Source organism: Sander lucioperca, chromosome 13 (genome assembly GCF_008315115.2).
Source record: "Sander lucioperca isolate FBNREF2018 chromosome 13, SLUC_FBN_1.2, whole genome shotgun sequence".
NCBI lineage: Eukaryota > Metazoa > Chordata > Actinopteri > Perciformes > Percidae > Sander > Sander lucioperca.
Window position 1 is genome coordinate 14,365,712 of NC_050185.1, and position 23,190 is coordinate 14,388,901.

Here is a 23,190-nt window from a genome sequence, read left to right on the forward strand (position 1 = left end):
GTTAGTTATGTAAGGCTGAGTTAGAGGCACAGCAGTGAAATGCAGCCACAACTCACCTCGAGCTTTGCCTTTTGAAGCCATCACTGGAGTCCCCAAGTAGACAAGAGGGGTTGGATGGACAGCAAGAGAGGCAGACGCCAGAAAACAGAGAGGAAAAAACAAAGACAAAAGACAGAGCAACTGATTAAATAACTGTAGGAAGAACAGTGTATCTGTTGCGTATATGCAGAAACAGCATTGTCTTTATCTTGAATGTCAATCACGAGTGGTGAAACCTTTCCAATCGTTCAACCCTGAAAGAGAATGTCTCGATTTCGCTCAGCAGCAAATTGAGACCTTACAGTGTGGCACCTTTTAATTAATTGCGTCATATCATCTGGATCATGCAATGAAGCTTGTTGCTTTTTAATGAGCTTGCAAGGCCCATATGGATATGGGCATACTCTATATATCATGTTGTTGATTAGTGAATGCTGTGGGTCATTCGATTTCTCTTGGAAATTACAGACTGTGAACATTTAACACTTGCTTATCTTGTTTTCAGCTAATGACTGTATGGCTTCAGTTTTACTTAAAGAGAGTAATGATTTGTCTGTGGTGTGTGTGTGTGTGTGTGTGTGTGTGTGTGTGTGTGTGTGTGCACGCTCTTAGGACTACAGTCATGCATGCAGACACTGGTGCACCATCATATTAGGTTGTGATTGACAGCACTGTAATCAGAGAGGAGAAGAACAGACAGGACTATCGTCTAGCAGAGAATACGCCATGGGAGGCTTCAATGAACAGCTTGATGCAAACCATATAGGCCGATATGTACAAAAACAAAGGGAACCACAACACAGACAACCTAACCAACAACAAGAGCGTCACCTCTGAGACTTCCTGCAGGTAAAAACACAGAAGAGAGCCAAATAAACAAAATAGATTGTCTATTAGCGCCAAGTGTGTGTCTGTGTATTTGCGTGTGTATCCCGAAGGAATGACTCTCATGCTTCACACACACTGCTTTGCCAAATTGATGGATCTATTGGAATACCTCCAGTGAGCCTGAAAACCTGTACAGCTCTAAGAGACAACACCTGAAAGAGAATAAGAGAGGAAGAACAAAGAGAATATAACCGCAGATGACTGCAGGTTAGAAAAGATATTGTGCTTTCTTTTCAATTACAGATTAATAAATCACTCTCCCTGTACACAACAAATATAGAATTCTTCATTTTGGCTGATAAACATACTGTAAAAAGATTTAAATGTATTGTCAGAGAGGGAGCACAAAATACAAGCCAGCTGCTGGGCAGTCTTTGGCCTCTCACATACACATTGTTTTGTTTATATTTGAGTGCCATCAAATTGTGATAGCCAATTTTCAGTAGCTGATGGAGATGATTGTGTTTTATTCGCATTATTCGACAGCTCGCCAAGGTGCAAGATAGACAGTGTAGAGTGAGGAAGTGATAAACTGAAAGAGAGGGACGGATCATTTCCTGTGATCTTTCAATGAATTTTCACTCAATTTGCACACATTTCCTGGTCTTCAGCATCACAGTATTTTTAGTAAATCCAAAAGTCGTTGTGCAGAACCAGATGTAGTTGTAGCGGGGGAGAAACTACAAGTTGTCTCAGATTTCAAATATCTTGGTGTACAAAATGATAGCAATCTCACTTTTAAATTGCACATAAGGAAGGTTTGTAATCATATTAAGTACAACCTGCTAAATTTTAGATATGTCCGAAGCTGCATGTCAACAAAGGCTGCGACGATGTGCATGCACTCAATGATATTTTCGCATATCGCTTATTGTTTGACAACCTGGTCACAAGCTAGTGAAACCACTACACTCCCTATTCGAACAAACTATTAAGGTTCTTGATAAGAAATCCATACACCATCATCATTGCCATATTTAAAAAAAAATATAACCTTTTAAGTTGGGCAAACATGATTACATATACAGATCTATGTCTTATGTATACAATCTTACATGGTCTAGCTTGTCCGGGATTGAGCCAGTTTGTGAGCACAGCACCAACTGCTTACAGATCCACACGGAGTGCGGTGAGAGGCGACTGCATTGTCCCGTTAAGGAGAAGTGCTTTTTCGTGCTCTGCCTGTGAGTCTGTTTCACTATTGTATAGTTAGGAAAATAGTATGTTGCTTGTTATCGTCCCAGCAATGTTGTTTATGTGCATGTCCACATGTATGTCTTTGTTATTGTGCCCTGTTTGTTATCTGGTCTGACAGTTCAGTTGTGTGTGTATGTGTGTTAATCTCACCCAAGTGTTCTTGTTTTTATGTTATTGTCTTTTAGCATTAGTATATTCAACTTTTATTGTATAGGGCCAAATCTGTATGTATTATTGATAGCTTAATCGTTCTTCTAGCACAGTTTTACTTGTATGTATTATTAGTGTGCATTGTCCCTGACAAATAAACCTGAGATAGATAGATAGATAGATAGATAGATAGATAAATAAATAAATAGTGGCACACCTCAGGGGGCAAATGAGAGGAACAAAATACAAAAAAAAAAGCTACACTATTACTCTATTACAAACAAATGCACACACACAGGCAGCCGGTGAAAATTTCACAACTTGCTGCTGTGTCACTGGTCAAGAGGGAGAGGAGCCGACAGAGAAACAGGACAGCGGATGTCACTTCTCTACCAACACTGCCTTCTACATGAGACTGATGGCTTTGTGAAATATTCCCTCAGCAAAATCTGACCTCGCTCTATTCCTGCCTTTCATCCTTGCTGTCATTGTATGAGTTCCCTGTCACAACTGTGGCTCTGTGATCTCTCCCAGTCAATACCCATGAAAAAAAGACAGGTCCTGAAGACGAAAGATGGAAAAAAACACATTATATGGTTTTACAGCTATTCACTCGACAACAACGGCAGAATATATATATACAGCTATAGGGAGGGAGAGGAAGAAGAACACAAGCAGTGAAGAAAAGAGAAAAATTGTGAATTCTTATTCACTACACTCTTGTACATCTGAGTATTACAGTTACCAGGCAACCAACACAACAGTTCAGTAAGTCCTGGCAAGCTGAAATTGAATAAAACACTTTTCATTCCACTCTCTCATTCTGCCATTTTGCCATGCCATGAGCAGTGTATTCCCACTTGATTACACAATGGTTACCTCTCAAATGCTCTCAATACTCCTGATTGGACAAAAACTGGCACCTGAATGGGATCAAATTTAGCTATTTTTTTCCATACAGTGCATCATTTTACCTAATACACTCTCCTTTGATCCCTCCTTTTCCATTGTCACATGTCCAGCATAAAGTTAATAAAAAATATATTTTTTAAAAAGTTACTAGAAGAACAAAAGTATTCAGTATTACAGTATTATGTCGACAATTTTTCTATGATTAGCATCAATGCTTTTTTGGGGGGGAAATCGACATTAAGGCAATGTCTGGGATTTTTTTTTAATGTATTTAAAACTCTATCAAGCTCTATCTTTTAATAATTTCCTCTAATGTCAAAGTGTAGCAACTAGTGATGACCCTACTATGGATCAACACACTACTGTTTAAAATATTTTAGTTCATTGGACTGCTATTTCAATAACTGGGGTTAGTGGAACAAACTAGAGGATACATCAGCAGAACATCAGCAGCAATATTGTAACTAGAACTGCAAGCAGTTATGACGGGGTCCAAGCCTCCCCGGCGCGAGTCACCCCTGATGACACGCGGAGCCCACAAAAGCGGAACCCACGACAGTGGAGCCCGCAAAAGAAGAACCCAAAGCACAAGTGCGAGCTCCAAAGTCTGTAGTAAAATGCAATAGCAAATTTCCCATTCATTGAGTAAAAGGCCAAAACACTTCTACCTCAATTATAGCGCCTCCTAAAGGCAGATCATCACCAAATCTGGTATAGAGTCGCAGAGTGGCATGTAGAACAATAATATCAAGTTTTGTGATGATAGCATTTACTGCGGCAAAGATATTGCTATTGCAAATTTCCCAATTTGACTTATTTGCCAAAACACGGCTCGGAGTGGGATGTCGAACAATAATACCAAGTTTTGATCTGATACCCATTAATTTGGCCAAGATATGCTAAAGTTCGTGTTTTGTGGCTAGCTACGAAAATGAGTTTGGTTGTAAATTGTGCATACTTTAACGTAGCAAAATTCTTTTGATAACTTTTTATCAGGTCCATCTGGAGATGTTATGTACAAGTTTTCTTGGAGATCGGTCGCATGGCCTAGGAGGAGTTCAAAAAAGTTGTTTTTGCACATTGCGAAGAAACTTATTAGTGGAAATGGGCATGGCCTATATCCTGTGATTCAGCTTGACTCAAGGAACACGTGGATATAAGGTTTTCTAATGTGCGATGTGTAATGTGGGAGTTATAGGCAAAAACATGTTTGACGTCATTATAGCACCACCTAGTAGTCCATGTGTGTAATATTTTGTATGTGAGGTCCATGAACCATTCTACATCTACACCGTAAATTTGAAGTTGCTCACATCAGTGTAAGTGGTGAATCCAAACCTGGGTCCCATAGGCCACGCCCACTTTGACGAATCAGTACCCAACTGTAGGCGTGGCCTCAGGAGTGGCCCTAGATCAGTGATTCTCAATGGGGGCGGTACTGCCCCCCAGGGGGCGTTCAGAAGATGATGGGCGGTGCTGGAAGAAATATTTTGGAAAGGGGGGCGTTGAGGTGCCCTTGGGGGGCGTTTGTTTGAAAGCTAGTTTAAACCATAGATTCACAATAACAATACATGTTTACACTTTAAACTACTTGCAAAAAACAGTGGTCTGCTACATTAAAACCTGCCAGTTTACAGCACTGCAACTGGACGAGACGGTGTATCATAACTCTTCTTCACTTATGTGCTTCGGTCAGCTTTGTTTGGCGCAGCTCCGTGCTGCTGTCACGGAAACGAGACGTCAAAGCATCATCTTAAATGAGCTCCGTACTTCAGCATGAAGCTGCGTTCAGATAAAAAAAAAAGAAGCAATCGCCGCAGGGTGGTGCGACGTCCCGTTGTGTTCTTTAACCCCCCAATGTAGCACAAGTAGACTTTATATTTCACAGTAACAGTTTTTCGTCAGATCGTTTATAGAACACGTTTCCTACTGCACCTGAAGGCTGCTTCATTTCACGGAGAAAGAGAGAAAGAAAATAGACAAGCGAGAGATATCGACTGTGCTTTGTTGTTTGGCAAACATTTAGCTGTTTCACAAACTCCCGGGCAGTTTAGGGCTTGTGTTTGGTGTTTTAAAACTTTCTTGTGGAAGCTATAGAGGCAGTGATGTAACCGTTTACTGTACGGGATTCTTACACCTCCTCAAAACTCAGCGCGATGTGGGGTTGCGTTTCTCCAAATGTTTTCTTCTGCTATTTACTCGCAAGACAGGCGATAGCAAACCTATACTCTTCTAAGCATCAACAAAGGGCTCTCACTAACTTTCAAAGGTTGTAAACTTATTTCCATTCGGAAGTAAATCCTTCTGCTTTTACCCCTTGATAAGTGCCAGCTTGTTTTCCCTTGGAACAATTTGATTATAGATTTAGATTTGAATGAAAAATAGATTTGAATCTTAAATTGCTAGCTGTTTCTGATTGGCTACTGTTAGTGTTTGTAATACCTAATTAAAGTTTGAATGTTACATATCTAGTCGTTCTGAATTTTTTTAAACACCTGTAAATATAATTTCTATTCACATGGCTTTTTTGATACCTGGGAAACTAATAAATATGTCATTCAATGATATGATTTTTTTTTATTATTTTTGATAACAATAGTAACAACAATAATAGGCCTAATATTAGGGCATAATCATTAATATTCGGGGCAATTAGCCTACATCTTATTTGATGGGGGGCGGTTAGGGACCTGGATAATGGATAGGGGGGCGCTGGCACAAAAAAGGTTGAGAACCACTGCCCTAGATGATACCCTCAAAATTTCGTAAAAATTGGATGAGCCTTTAATGAGATATAAACTTTTGGGACTTGTAGCGCCCCCTAGTGGCCAATGTTCGTAAAATCATCATCAAAGTTATGGCAAAACAAGAATCTAAAGATTCAGGTTGATAGCATTAATTTTGGCCGAGATATGGCAAAGTTTGTGTTTTCGTAGCTAGATTTGGTCGTACGTAATTTGCGCAATTTTTATCCGATAAAAATTCTTTTGATAACTTTTTGTCAGGTCGGTCTGGAGATGCTGTGTACCAAGTTTCGTGCAGATCGGTTGCACGGTCTAGGAGGAGTTAAAAAAAAAGTAGGTTTACGATAAATCGCGATTTTTTGGGCATAAAAGTCTAGGCGGAAATGGGCGTGGCCTATATCAGGAAATTCAGCTGAATTCAGAGAATGCGTGGATATGTGTATTTTTAATGTGCGGTGTATGGTTTGGGAGTTATAGGGCCAAACGCGTGTCTCTGCTATAGCGCCACCTATTGGTGCAATTTTTTGGCCGAGGTCCTTGCCGGGATCTGGACCAGTCCTGAAAACGGGATATTTTATGTTGAGGAATAATTGCGATATGAACATGAAGATGCATGTAAACCATTTTTTACAAGTATTAACCTAAACCTGGCTTGAAGCTTTTGGTCTAAGTATTGTGTGTATGTAAACACACACTTTATCTAAGAGAGTGAAAATCGAGTGACTGTATGGTGGTGGAAAAGAAAAATCTGAGTTGTAAGCAGGTTGTTGTCTGTCTCTGTCACCGTCAGCGGGGCGCTGTCATAAATAAACTGTGTGATAGTTCATACAGACACCACCTGCTGTGACACACACACACACACGCACACACACGCACACGCACGCACGCACGCACACACACACACACACACACACACACACACACACACACACACACACACACACACACACACACACACACACACACGCACACAGCAGTGATCATAGTATTTCCTTAGGGTGTACGTCTCCTGGGACATGTGTTCAATTCCAACATCCTTCCTTTTTTCCTCTTCTTTACCTTCTCTGTTCTTCTCCCTTCAGCTTATGCTCATTCAGGAGTTTGTCTCTCCTGCCTTGTCATATTCACTCTACCTCCCTTTTAACCATTTCCTTCCCTGTATCTTTCTCTCCCTCTCTGCATTTCCTTCCCCCCCCCAGGCTACCTTTTTCACCGTGGCAGATATATTCAGAGTCTGACATGCAGTGAAAGGCCTATGGAGATCGATGTGTGCAGCGTGGCTCTCTGAGCTGTCACATGGCATGATGGAGAGTTTAGCTTATCTTTCGTACAGAAGCAGCTGTTTTGCCATATGTTTGATGTACTCCAGGCCCTTGGAATCAAACCAATATTCCACCGGTCAGCAGATTGGTGTAAAACCTTAACACACTCTTTGTCACCTTATGACTTGGCTGAACATAGAGCCATCGACCCACTAGTACACAAGAGTATATAAACACTGAGGAAAATATACATTGTGACACATATTCTTGGCACACATGTGACTGCTTTGATTTCAAGAGAATCATCAGCATAAAAATAGCTCCAAATGAATACAAGCAATTGTATTTAAATCTTATTTAATTTAGCAAAGCTGTTGCTAAGCGCCGCAATTCATCTCAGGGTAATAAAGGAGATGGTAAACAGTGTTAATAGATGGAATCAAGCTTACTTAACTCAGCTTATTGCCACCATACTGGTCGCTTTATTAGATCTGTCTACCTCGTCCTTGTTTTCTTACATTACAGGGAGACACACATCGGTTTGTTTTGTCATTTAATCTAGCATAATTGATTTCCACTCCTTAACACAATTATACATACATACCCTGTCCATGGTAGAATAAAATTATCTGCTCATAAGTTGAATGCCCATAACACACACACACACACAAACACACACGCACTTTGTTAACGCATACACACACTTCACAACATTTGTTTCATCCATGCTAAAGATGGTCTACAGCAGTGCTTATGGTTTTGGAGTGAACACCTCATACTGTAAATTTTTTTTTTCATGCTAAAAAAAACCCAAATCTGGTGAATCACCATCACCCGACCATGTGTGAATGGCACCAGGCAATCTGGACCCCACAGCATCTTTTTTAGTTTTTCTTTTTTCTGTTAGCAACAGTAATCAACTTGTATGTACAGTATATAGTCTTTATAAATAAAAATAAACATTTAGTCAAATACATACAACATTTCCGCATTGTAAAACAGTGTCCCGGCTAAACATTTTTTACATAATACGGACTCTGAGCTGTTGCCTTATTTTGTTGGAGGCCAAGAATTGAAAATATTTAATGGATTCATAAGAATATGGTATGAAGGTCTGGGATGTTTGTGAATATAGAAAGAAACTCAAGACTATGCAATATGAATTTTTGTAACACCTGTGCTGTGTTTTGGTGACAATGTGGGCATGGTCTGGAGGCAATGCGCAAAGATAATGACTCAAAGGAGTCACATTTTATTGCTGATTGTCAATGGCCTAGTATGGTGTCCCATACAACACTTATGACCACCTTAGCTTTTCTGGTTTTCCTCAGGTAATAAATAGCCAAAGGTCGTGAAATATTTCTTTACTGCCACATCTGCTCTGTTCTCTCAGGCAATCAAGGACTCCACGTGACTTTAACAGGTTTATATTGAAGTCAGTGCAACACCATACGCCATGTTATACAATTTTTATACACAGTGTGATATGGTTTTGAATTGAAGCAGTATAATTATTTATATTATCTTATATAATAAAGATTGCTTATTTAAAACAAATCTACCCAATGTTTGAACACAGGAGATGTATAATTGAGAAAGGAAGGCAGTATTTATTCTCTTCTCTAGGGATCTGAATGATAATGGTTTTCAAATATTCCCAAGTTTCTGAAGCAGAAGTGATGTACAATGTAGTGAATAATAATGATGTGTCCAGTGTACTGTATGAATACAATGGAAAAGGCATTATCACACATGTCCACTTACCAAAGAGCATAAATAAGTTGAACAAACTTAGTTTACCATTGACATAGCATTAAGCTCATTGTTGCTATGGCTATGTGCAATCTAACATATGCTTACCAACTATGATTATTCATTTAAAGTGGTAATTAAGCTGTTGGCCCCAACTATGATTCAACTGTGATGCAGATTTTGCATGGACATCTGCCACACAATTAGATTAGTTTGTTCTGTCGCACATTATGACAGATGTTCTTCTACAGCGAGCTTTAGCAAAGACAATAAAACACCTGAAATTTGTAGATTAATGACAAAAATAATCTGTATTTACCTTCAATTCTTACATTAGTCTTGGCTCTGATTCCCAAGTTGAGAGAAAAATAGTTATTACAGAACTGTCTTCTGTCTCCTATCTCCTCCCTCTATAAAGACTTGTGTGCAATAAACCCCAAAAAACTGGAGGTGCAATAACCTCATGTATATAGTCCCACCTCGTCATGTTTATTTGTCTTGATTGTTATATTTTACTATTTAAATTTTCTATTTTGTTGCTATTTTATATTTTACTATTTAAAATATATATATCTGTTTGTCTGTAATTTAAACTGTCCATATTGAGAGCTGCTAAACTGTGTTTCGTTGTTGAAAACAATGACAATAAAGATCTATTCTTCTATTCTTTTTCTGTTCTAAAAAAGTGCATGTACTACGGTCTTTACGCAATCCACGGTTAGTGCATTAGGAAGAGGGCTCAGTGGCAGTGGCCTGGTGGTTTTAATGTCAGGACATTTTAGATTACAGCTCCTCTGTCACTTGACTTCACAGCTGTTCTATAAGAAAGGTCACAGCATGCACAGCTACACAAAAACAGAGAACGTGTGTACAGTGCTCACTACAACTACACATATTTTTTGGATATTCACACTTACACAGCAGACACACTTTATATAAAAAAAACATGTTATTCGACCAAATCTCATACCTCACAGGTTTTTCACAGAATGCACAACCACGCTGCCATATTTCACGCCCTCCCCCGCACGCAGCAGACCTCATCAGGAATATGTGGCAGTAGTGTGTACTGCACAGAATCCTATACTGATCTTATCCCCACGGCTAGACCCGTTTAATATATCATGTTAATTGACTGGGACTCTGCTAGACAAATGGTGAGCTTGGAACTATCAAGCTTTAAATGGCTGGAGCACTGTTATGATATATATTAAACATCAGAGATTTGACATACCTGATAGTAAAAAAAAAGAAGTTTCTTAAATATTTAACCAAAAAAGTGCACTTTGCTTTAAACATGTTGGCTTTAAAGCTAAAACCACAAGCTGTATTTTGCTCACTGTGTCAGAAATACCTGGAATGCCAGTCGATATTAAGTAGCCATTATTACTGGGACTTTTAAGTTACTTATCGAAAAATGTATGATTTTCTTTCCATTTACACTTTCTCACAGATGTGAATGTTTCAAAAGCCAAAACTTAAGCAGTCGATTACAAGTTCAGCCTCTGTCTGTGTGATGTGGCAATCAGCCTTTAATATGACATATTATAAGTATATAGATTTATAACCACAATTTGCAGCCAGCTACTTGGTTGTCCACTCTATGTATTTTTAAAGCAAATATTCTTGTGCCTGAAAGTAACAATATGATTTTTGTGATTGTGTTCCATTGCCAGAAAGGTACATGTTCTACCATGATACTAGGTCTAAGCTTATGCTGTAAGCGGGGCTGCTTGATGACTGTTTAGAGCTGTATGCCTAACAGCTACCTTGGTCTATTGGCAGGTACTGTATATACAGTAGCAGCCAACTTTATTAAGTAAAGAGGCCCTCTAAAAAGCACACAGAGCCATGGGTTTGTCTCATGTTATATGCACAGAATAAATAAAAAGGAGACATGAGTTCTGACCCTTGGGACTATTTATAAATCTGCATTTTGGCATACAATTCCAAACTTATTAGCTAATAAATAATATTTTACTTTTCCATTTGGCACTTGATGAATTCTCAACGAGTTCTTAAAAAACTGTCAAGACAGGAGCACCAAACTCATCTCATTAATCCATCTAAGTCACCTTTGGACTGTACTATGGCAGCGCCCTATCGCAGAAATCTTTAATCCACTCTTATCATGTTACTGCGGGTAATATAGTATGCATTGTTTCTATCCGTCATAGGAGAGAGGCGAAGAGGAATGAGGATCAGAGGAGAAAAAAATTAAAGACAAGTGTAGGTTTGACTATGCTCATCTCATAAAAACTGCCCTTTGACCAAAAAACTAAACAAATACTGGCACATGCATGCGCATACACCTACACTCACACACACAGCCCATAACATCTTGCCATTTAAAGCCTTAAAGAAATTCCCCCGGGGCTCGAGAAACACATTTCAATTTCCACATAACACCCGGGGGATATCGAAATCATGAATCTTCCCAACAAGAAAAGTCAAACAGCAATTGCTATAGGATGACAGACACACACAAATGCATACACATGTGCACAAGTACGCATACACGCACGCACGCACGCACGCACACACACACACACACACACACACACACACACACACACACACACACACCGCACATTGTCAAACAGGTAGTGCCGTTGGATGATGGACAGTCTGGGTACAGCCTATAACTCAGCAGATGCTTTTTGTTTCCATTGCTTCCTCAAATGAATAGTTTAGAAGGTGAAGTTATATTGTGATAGATGCCTTGGGGGTAACAAATGGCTTCCTCCAGACAAAGCTTTGAAGTGGATGTGTAGACCTGGTCACCAACCTGTAATCTCCAGCCATTCGTCAGAGGGTGAAGGGACAGGAGATTTCCTATGAAAACTTCCAGATAATACAAGCTTCATTTTTTACCCTGTGCAGAGGTGAAATTCCTACAGGATAAGGAAATATGTGGCAATCATGCTTTATTCAGCATATATAATATAATATTGCAATATAATGCAAACATATAGATTGTCCTATATTTCTAAGGGATTTTCTATTTTCTGGCTTTATCCTCACTGTTAGTCGAAGTTGCGGAGAGGAGCTTTTATCCTCAATGGAGAACAACACACGGCGTCTGGAAAAGGCCTCCTCCCCTTGATAGTAAGACTTTGATCAAAAATGTGTCATAGCATTTTGCTCAAGCTGAATTATTCAAAGGTCAGTGAACAAAGGCGTGTCTGTGCTGTGTCACATTACAAAGGCTAGAATGATGGTAAATTGGCAAAGTGTTCACTGTGTCTCTGTAGGGAGCTGACCGGTGAGCCTCACCCTCAAGGGACTATTTGGCATCAAATAGCGCAAGCTCCCTGTGATTGTTACTGCTTCAGTCATTGCTAGGCTGTTACTTGGTATTTTCAAACCATCACCTTTAGATCCCATTATATTTAGGGCATTGTGTTTCTGTAGATTTCCAGCAGGTTGAGAACAGAATGCTTCCAGCAGGAGGGACTTAAAGCTCGGGACCTGTGGGGCTCTGCACCCCTGAATGTTGCATGTATGTGCATGTGTTAAGATTTTTACGAGTTTGTTGAAAAGCAAAATACTGTGTGCCATCTTGCATGTTCACATGCAGATGTGTGTGGAGTACTGCAGTGGAAGTGGTCTTTTGTAATGATGGCAATAGGCATTTGGGCCCCAGCCTGTCTCAGTGGGCACCAGCTCACTGGAGACCGCAGCTATAAAAGATAAAGGGAAGAAGAAAGGGCTCAAAGACACATGTGGATTCATCTTCCTTTCAAGCCCATGACTATAGCTTTCTCTCTTTTGTCTTGCTTTCTCCTCCCTTTTTATCCCTACACCTGCAGCTTTCTAATGTAATGTTTTTTTGTTTTTATTTTAGTTTTTTTCCTTTCAAAAAACAATCAACAATACACCATGTGCTGTTCTATCCATGGGTGGGCCAGTGGAGAAGATAAGAGCAAGTAGAAGAGTGGAAGAAAGAAGACAAGGGGGAAGAGAGCAGAGGTAGGGTAAAATGGCTAACGTGTATGTGTTAAAGCATTCATTCCACTTCAAAAGCTTGCATTATTCATACAGTGTTTCCTTAAAAAAAAAAAGCAAGTGTCTGTGTGGGTGATGTGTATTCACATGAATAAATGTACCAAAAATATATAAAATACCAACACACGTGAGAGACGGGGAAGTGCAGTAGAGTTTCTAATGAAGCTGCTGTGAGGTGAGCAGCACTGCAACAGGTTTCCTATGGGAGTTAAATCGGCTCCAGCTAACCAGGTCAGCCAGGCCTTCTGCAAGGATCCTCTGCTCTGAAATCTCCTGCTTCTCCAGTACATACAAACCCTCAATAATAACTTCAAACAATCTTAAAAGTAATATGTTTCTGCCATGTTGTTTATAGTCCTCGCTTTGCTACACTGGTTCTCAAATAAGATATCATTTTTTACCTGACAATCAATCTGGCCTTGGTAATGTAATGTGCTGCAAGTGCAGTCTCTATTACATAGATCAGTACAGGATAGTCTCATGTCACATTCCTTATGCTATTTTAAAAGTGTTATTCTGCTGGGAAAGCCGTTACTTGCAGTAATTATATTCACTAGTGAATCGGCTAATGTATAGGAGATCAGCTGTGAGCCTAAAAAGTAGCGGCCCTGTGGAGTAGCGATGCACACAACAATAACTGACTATAAGCCTTTGGTATGGAGCTATACTACCTCTGGAATAGACATATTGCACAAAAATTGAACACATTTCCATACAAGCACAGTGTTAAGTGTAGATTTTGATTCATTTAAACTCAAAGTGGCAAATGTGTCTCCCACATACATAAATTTAAACAATTGTTCTTTCTGCATATTTACTCATTCTTTTGCTTCTATTCTATTGCTTTTACCTGTCCATTGATTTACAATACTGATGATAGCCGGTGCTTTATAATGTTTTCTTTTCTTATTTTCCTACCACTCCATCTGTTTTGTCCTTTATATTTTGCAGGATTGTGTATGTGTGCTTGCCTCCTGCCGGGCTGGCCTGGCAAGAGTCCTGCCAGGTTGTCCTTGTAATAATAATGTGTTTGCAACATTTAACCAGGCAGGACACTTACATTTGTTTTCAACCAATCAGACATAATGTATGTTTAAAAAATATGCATTTTACGGGTGCCCGGATAGCTCAGTTGGTAGAGCGGGCGTCCACATATAGAGGTTTACTCCTCGAAGCAGCGGGCCCGGATTTGACTCCGACCTGCAGCCCTTTGCTGCATGTCATTCCCCCCTCTCTCTCCCCTTTCATGTCTTCAGCTGTCCTGTCAAAATAAAGGCAGAAAATGCCCAAAAAACAATCTTTAAAAAACAAAGTGCATTTTAAGACCAGCCTCTTTCTATCCTCTCCATTTTATTTTCTGACCCAGTCATTCACTAGACATAGTATTTTCTGTATGCAAATTAATATGATGAAAAGCCTTTTTCATTTATTTAAAACAGTTTGGTAAAATTTTAGATGTTGGAAAATCTCCTGATGAGTATGCTCAGGAAGAATACAAATGTTTTTACTGACTCAAATTTACAGAAGTGAAGCTGCAAGCTCTGAATGCAAATATGCTGAAACAGGTCTTCATCAAAAATATGATAAATGTTATAAGGCTCTTGTGATACAAACATGTGGGCAGAATAAAAGACCAATATACTTGTGCTGTCAAAACAGATCAAATAATAATAATAATAATAATACAAAAAAGATATCCAGGCACTGCACTCCTTGCCTCACCCCTTACCTTTCAACCAAGGCTGGGAGACATGAATAAATTCCATTTCATGCCTCAGCTTATATTTACAGAAGAACAAAAGAAAAACTGTGTCCAATTACCAAAGACAAATTTGAACTCATCTGGGTCATTTTGAACAAACTGAACTGGAACTAATTCCTTCCAAGTGTTACAATTTAACTAAATAAATATATAAAAAGGTACCTTGTTTGCTTTTCCCCCCCATTAAATTAAAGTTGACCTCAACATGCTCCCATTAAAGTTATCCACAGGCACAAGCCCATGGGAGCTGTGTAAAGACATAGAGGGAGGGGAAGGGGGGGAGGTGGACACAGCAGTGCTAAACTGTGATGCAGGTTCTGCAGGAGAATGCACATAACCCAGCTTATTATTATAAAAAAAAAATTTGCTGTCATTGTTACACTCCCTACCATGTTTCCTGTCTATCCTAGCTTTCATTTAAGCCAAATCTCTCTCCCTTTCCTCTCTCCCTGTCTTTCTCACCCATTACGAAGGTGTAAATTGGACACAGATAATTGAACATTACTATCCTGGGAAGTCGCTGGCGCCATCTGTTAAATGTCCGCCCCCAACATCATAGTGCACCACACAATGCACCCGAACATCCCAATGCACCATGCTGCACATTTGTGTGGGCATGCACGTGTTGCTGTGAGTTTGCATGTAGACTTCTCTTTTCCTTCCATTCATCAACCCCTGAATACACTGAGTACAGGTACTGCATTCAGTCACAAATGTGTGCTGGCCACTCTAGTAACAAAATCACTGTAAATTACTTTTTTATACAACAAAGTATCAGAGATGTGGAAACCTCTCTCACATACAAACAGGTAAACAAAAGGGGCCAGTGCTGTATCTTAGCAGACTGCTACTGACTTAGTTAAGTTATAAAGAGCAAAATGTCTCCCTCATTTTCAGCTGAGCACCAGATTATTAAAGTAATCAGTCAAGACCTATAGGGGAAAAGAAAAACTAAGTACAAATTTGAAGTACCATTTTCTTCTACTTTATACTTTAAATATTGTACTTTTTACTCCACTACATTTATTACTAGTTACTTTACATATTTGATTATTAATATATTTAGATTATTATTTAGAGTATTTTTACACTGTAGTATTGCTACTTTTACTTGAGTAAAAGATCTGAGTACTTCTTCCACCACTGGTTAAGAGTTTTGGCAATGGTTTAAAACGTTCATACAAACAACCTTCTATGTAGTTGCACCTTAGGCTGAAAATTGCTGTCACCAGTTACCCACTAATTGTGCTCCAGTTATTGTCTAATAGCTGGTATTGTTTATTGCTCGTAGAAGGTATACATAAATACTGAGCATCCACTGCATTCCATATGATTCCCAACAAAAACCCAATTATGGACTATGGCTGGATTATCCACACAAATAATGAGGAAGATTGTCTATGTGAATTTCTGAAAAGCCTTAATGGTTCTCTCTCTCTCTCTCTCTCTCTCTCTCACACACACATGGCTGATTAGCAGTTGGCATTCTGTCTTGGCTATGCGCTAAATGAGAGCAACAACATTACCATCTCAAAGATGCTCTCCTCGCCTAGTTAATGGTCAGGACACAATGGCTGCTCAAACAGTTGATGGATCATTGAAGAATTATGCCATTTGGCTTCATGACTTTATGCTCACTTCATGCACATGTGTGCGTGAATGTGTGGGTGTGTGAAACAGTCAGACAGAGACATCCTGTATCCTGTAGGTGTGGACTCCTACGGACCTCTCAATGGGAGCAATAATGTCAAGGAGCTGCAATGTCATATCGATCAGAGCGGACTTTCTGTCAGGGCCAGACAAAGGTGTTGACACCTCAACACCACACAGTGAGTGAGGAGGCCATTCAAATGTCAGCTACCTGACACATAGCCATGCTCTTATAGATGGGTGGTAACCGGTGATTGTCAGTTGGTAACACAGGAAAAAGGCCACTGCATATATAATGCTCAAGAGAAGCAATCCACTGAGATTTAATAAATGAATATGTTTTCCTCCTCTGAGTGAAGTATTCAATTGGTACAATCACACCTGTCAACTCTGGCAAATCAGCACTTATGGAAATGATGCGGCTATCACTAAAGTGCCCCGGTCATCAGGAGACTCATTCAGATTGCTCAGTCACGTGTGAGACTGTCAGACATCACCACTGTTTGCAGTATCTAATAAAAGTTATACTGCAGCTATGTTATTGAGACAATTTAAGTAAGCTTCACACCTTACCTGCAAAATGTCACACAACTCCCACAAATCCTCTTTGCATTATTAAAAAAAGAACAATACTGTATTTCATCAACACAAATGCATCAGGGGACTGTATAGAATCGGCATTATTTAGTTGTTAACAATTAATGGAAGATCAAGATTAGATTTACCAAATAGCTGGTTGAAATGGTGCTGATGGTGCTAGACAGTCAGGGTTTGACTCCTACTATCAGACTGTATGTATTGACAGTCAATTAAATCACTATTTAATACTAACTTAACAACAGAAAACGTGAATGGCTACATGCACATACATGTATGGCCATGTTAACAATCAATAATGAGAGACAAGATGACCTCAGATACTCACTTATGAAGGACACTTCATACAGTAGAGCTCTGTGTTCAAGGAACTTTAAAAAATTGCTCAACGGGTTAAACTGAGAGTAATTAGTGTTTCAGTACTTGGCTGGCTTGATGCAGCTCTGACTTTGATTCAGATTCCTTGTCCTGGTTACCATTGAAAACTAAATTCTGACGTCTTTCCATGTACAAAAAAACCCCATTCTTGCAGTCATGGACTTGTTGACAAACCAGTAATTGGATGATACTGTGAAGCATAGTATTTCACCAGAAGCACTGAATAGAAGTGTTAAGGGGACTACAATATAGCTGTTTCTTCTCTACCTTTGCAATGACTTCAGTACCAGCCGTAAAAATGGGCTTCAACAATTACAACTGCAACAAACTCATGAAAACAGCAAACTTATTTGTTTGTACATTCATTGTTGTCTTTATATTTCAGAGTTCAGAGTTAGGATGGGGTAAAGTAAATCACTGAACCGAATGCTGAGACAATTTACTTCTGACAGTCTGAAATAATGGCATTTCACTTTAAAGGGATACTTCACAGATTTAGCATTAAGCTTTGTATCAGTAGAAACACGGTAGTATTTTTGAATGAGCTTCCCTCCCTCATGTCCCCCTGAGACGAGAGATTTCTGTATTGTGGGTCTGGAAAAAATCTTCCGATGACGGAAAACAACGATTTTTGCGTCATCGGAAGATTTTTTGCCCAGAGGCAATGGACTACAGCCAGTAGTAGGAGCTACTTCCGCATGTTCCACCCGTCCATAGGGGGTTGGACTGTCGTCTTTACCCGAAGCTTGCCGAAGCAAAACGAGTGTCAGCCATCTTGAACCTTCACTAAACAGGCTATGTCTTTTCAGCAGAAAACATTTACAACAATTATGTGCATTCAAACTACCGCACATGTGTACCACCGGGATACATTGGTACAGATCGGAGAATATGCAGGAAACTTTATTACAGACGGAATACTCAACACACTACGCGAGCTTCGCCTGCTACGGAGACCAGCACCTCAGCCAGCGGTGTTGCTCGGGGACATCCTCAGCGGTGAAACGCGGAACGAGTGCTGGAGTGTGACCTAGCTAGGTGGATAGCTAACGCTAGCCGGGCCACCTGTTCCATTCATTCTGCTTGCAAGTGTCCGCTCATTAGACAACAAACTGGACTACATCCAACTTCAACGAAACTCCCAACGCGAGTTCAGAGACTGCTGTGTTTTTGTTGTTGTGGAAACACAACAGTGTTTTTTATATAATGTCGTTTTTATATATTTTAAATGTGTAACACCGCTTGAGCCACGGTGAAACGTTGTTTCGTGTATATGGTTGAAATGACAATAAAACACACTTGAGTTGACTGTCTCACTGTCTGTCTGTCTGTCTGTAAACGGTAGGCGTGGCTTTGGAGTGGACTCTAAGGGCGTTTTCACACATGAAAGTCCGAACCAAGGTCCGGACCAAGGTTCATGTTTTTGTTACATTGTATACATTTGATCCGGTAAGTTTTGGTTTCACACTGCAGTTATGCAAGCGCACTAAAGATCTAAACGTGACAAAAATACGTCCTGCAATCATCATATACGTGAGCTGCGTCTCCAGATACTTATAATTGATTGGTTTGTAGACGGGCTTCCCCGTCCTCTCGTATCCTCTCTCTGTGTCGGAGTTTTTTCAACTGACTCGCTCTACCCGTGCTGCCGCGGCTCTTTTTGTTTTGTTGTGATGTTGAGAAGCAAGACACGGGAACTTTGTTTCTGGAGAATTTATTCAGAGACAAACGGAAACCTACACTGTACTTACTACCACTTAACAAATAAACTGCTGATGTATTCTCTGCTCTGATAGCCGACAGCTGTCTGCTCTGAGCGCATTCACCGTTACTCTCTCATGTAGCCTACACACTAAGCACTGAGCTATTCCTTAAAGGAGCTTCCCCGGTCTTGTAACACAAGGAGAGCCTGCCAGAGTTTCTTGTATTTGGTCCGAAAGTCTGAACCATCCAAAAAATGCTTTCACACTATAAACGAACCGAACCATGGTTCAGTTTGGTCCGGACCGAGACCACCTCTTTTTATCGGACCAAAATTTGGTCTTTTGATCCGGACCGTGGTCCGGGGGAGGTTTCACACCTCTAATTTTGGTTCAGATCAAACTAAAAAGTCAGAAAGTCCGGACCAAATGAGGTATGTGTGAAAACGCCCTAAAGCAGCGAAGCAAGTGCATTCTGGGGTTTTTCATCCATTTGAGCCAAAAATACATTTTCTGGCTTTTCTCGGCCTAGAAGCCACCAATTTCTAAAACAATTTCACATTTCTACTACATTAGTGACCCAATTTAAAGATATATTCATCTTTCCAACGGTGAAATATCCCTTTAAAAATAAGCCTCATCCATAGATATCAGCTGGACAACAGCACTCATAAAACTGACCCACAGCCCACCTGATGTCAAGCAATATAGTTTGGTGTCTCATCCTTCCAAAACCAGTGAAAGTGACATTCCAAAAAAAGTTATCTGATCTCACTTAGTTCTGTGTTAAAGGTACATCAGACTCAAAACTACCACTGGCCTTCACTGGCATAGAGATCACTGATCACAGCTGGCTCTTCTACCTGCACGAAGGGAGGACGGACTAACTGGATATGCCAAAATATTGTGGAACGTGAGCCTCTCTTGACTGTATCCCCTGTGAAGTTCCTCAGGCCTCTGTCCTGGGCTCCATCCCATTCTGCCTCCACATGAAACTCACTGGTTGCATCATCATCGCTCCTCAAAAACGCCTTCCACTACTATTCCAACAGCTTCTGACAGTCAGGTTGAGGCTGGCACGTCCAGCTGGCATCTATTTGACATATCTGGCCTCCACCTCAAGCTCAACTTTAACAAGACCAAATACAATCCAGTCACTGTTGACATCACAGTGACTCAAACCAAACTACCACAAATCCTGTAGACTCCACAATCAACTTTTGGTGTGCTCTCCACAACTTCCACAGACACACATATGGACACTGATTGCCTGGGTTTGGTTATTTGTCTTCCATCTAATAGTACAGCTGCCTTCATTCTAGGCTGTTGAAGTAATTTCTTCAGCTCCAACAGTGCCTCCAAGGCAATTCCTGCCTTTCATCGTAAAATAAAATTAATGTCTCCAATAAATATGTTATCCTGCCCCCATTTAAATCATTTTCTCCAATATATTATTTAGCTGGTTCCTCATATTGTTTGATTCACCTTAACCTGCAAAGTTTCTTCATGTTTTTATATCTTCCTTATTGGGTCTTTGTTTTGTCATAGTTGTCTCTTCTGTGATTCTTGAACATCAACATATTCAACACATTTATCCTGATTCTTTAAGATTAACTTATTTACCCCTGCAGTTACTGTAAGTCTCTCTTGATGAGGATACTTTCCTAAAGTGTAATCTAGATGTAATTGTATTTTGCATATTGCATATTATAGTTCATAACTGGACAAGCTGAAATGCCTATTTTAGCTATCCGGTTCTGGTAATTTTGGTATGAAAAAAACATTTGCAGTGTATATACAAATTCAAATGAATTTCAAGATTGATGCATTTTCAGGTGAATTTTACAGTTATTTTCTCAGAAGAAAAACTCAAAGATCATTGATTTCATGAACGTCATGAAGGAAAATGTAGCAATGCTTATGTATTGTAACAACACCTCTGTATCATCCAGTGCAATTACAATTTACGGAAATCTCATTGTTTTTATCCTTCAACAGTCTTGCTAACACTGCCCAAGTTCACAAACACAATCTTGTTTCGGCTTTTCATTTTCCCTTCACTTTGTTCTTTTTTTAGCTCACTATTTTTAGTTTCAATTATTTCAGGTCAATAACAACGATTACTCCTTGCAGGCTTTTCTTCTAATTTCTCAGAACTTTTAGGCTTTTCTGCATATCCTAATATTATGAGATAATAATGCCCTTCCTGCTGAAAGCAATAAATTCCTTCCAGTTTTATGAACTTAAAATAATATGAAGCATTCCGATTGCTTAGTTGAGATATTAAGGAGAAGAAAAAGATTGATGTATATTTGATACATTATTTCATACACATGATTTCTTAAAATCATTCCTTCTGCACTTCCATTAACTATCAATTCAAGTCACATACAGTGCAAGTGCAGAAAAGTGAATCAGTGTTGGATTTGATAGGACACATGCTAATATGACAACCCTTTAAGCAGGCTGATAATGACTTAAGCGTTGAAAAATGTGTTAATATGCAAAGGTGTGTTATAAAATGAACAAGGCTTGTGCAGACATGATGATTGTGCGGATATGTTTTGACACATTATGATGCGCCTGCAGTGTCAAATAACATACAGAGTAAATGTTTGTGAAAGGGAAGACAATTCTAATTTCAATTGTCTGTTTCAATTATCAGTGATGTAGATCTGACAAAAACAGAAAAATACTTTTAACTATTAAGCTCACACTTTATTTTCTCTTTGGTTTCTTCTTCACACATGCACATAAATGGAAATTTAAGACAATTACAATATTCCAGGCTCTGTGTGATAATGTGTGATAATTGGATTCAGGTGTGAACCTAAACTCATGTTTTGAAATCAGTCCAAATGGAGAAAAATAAGAAGGAAGTCACGTGTTTAATGTGGTTAAATGTCAGACTTTTGTTGACAGCTTGTGCTCTTCTCTAAAATGTCTTGGAAACAACCAAATGACTTAATAATACCAAGGAAACAAAGGGCAGAGCAAATTGCGTACGTGGTCAATCTCTGACTAAATGAGCTGTGAAATAGAAACATGACAAAGGTTTTTGACATTTCTTTTCGTGGTGCAAAACACGAAGAGCAGGGGGCAAACTGAAAACATTCAGGAGAAAAAGAATAATAATTTCAGCATGTTTTCGATGCATGATAATGCCATTTTATTTTTTAAAAGATGATACACTGATAACCAACTTACAAGTACTTTTCCAGTATGAACATATATTTAAAATATTTAATTGTTTGAAAGTACATGTCAAATTAAGATTTAATTTGATGTAATGGATGTTTAAGGGAGATTAAATGATCTTTTAGTGATGTTTGCAATAGTGAAATTACAACCTGAGATGGTTAAGAGTGTTGATACCCAGGTTTAAAACATGAAAGCCTGAGACCACTGCTGACTTCTGCTCTTGTTTTATATTTTAAACCTAAAGCAAATGAAAATGAAATATAAGCAATATAAGAAGTACCTCCATGCTGGTTATTTAATTCAATTACTGTACATTTTGCCAGCAGCGAACATTTGATTTAACCATTAATTGATAGGGTAATATTTCCCCTCTAAGAGTATCAACTTGAAAAAAAGCCAACTTCAAAGAAATCAATTACACACTAATGTCTTTTGTTTGCCTTTATTCTTTCTCAGTCTTCTTCACCTCGCCTACACCCTGTGGGATAGGTCAGTTTTAACAGAATGACAACCAACTGAAATATCCAGACAGCTGAGCATGGCTCAATTTGGTTTTGCTCATTTAACTGGAGGTCTAGATATGAAGATAGTCTCGCATAGCCTGTCTTCCTCCACCGCGCTGCGGAGGAGGGTCTGGCTAGTCCCCACAGCATTCCAGGATGGGAGAAAAACGTGCTCTGGTTTATTGGCATTTCATTAAACCAATCACAATCGCCTTGGGCGGTGCTAGGCACTGGGAAAAGCCGCGGTGCCGCTGCAAAATAGCCCCGGGAAGGAACTTGTTTTGGTGGAACATGTGTACGTTCAAAGGCTGTTTTAGTCGTGCAACAGAAAACTCAGATTGGACAGATAGTCTAGCTAGCTGTCTGTATTTACCTTGCAGAGATCTGAGAAAAGGTTAACCATAGTCCTCATAAATCGACCAGAGTTTAAAATGCCAACACAAAGAA

The 23,190-nt window shown here is 39.4% G+C and overlaps 1 protein-coding gene across 4 annotated transcripts in view; it reads right to left on the bottom strand.

Annotated features, from left to right (window-relative positions):
- Positions 1-23,190, bottom strand: part of cadm2a (cell adhesion molecule 2a) — a 230,508-nt gene that overhangs the window by 74,404 nt on the left and 132,914 nt on the right. For 3 of the 4 annotated variants that reach the window (XM_031319910.2, XM_031319908.2, XM_036008601.1), the window contains one exon: positions 57-83. The exons of the other annotated variant lie outside the window; for it this stretch is intronic. In XM_031319910.2, the coding sequence (XP_031175770.1) occupies positions 57-83 (27 nt within the window). The remainder of the gene's footprint in view (positions 1-56; positions 84-23,190) is intronic. 4 annotated transcript variants of the gene reach the window in all.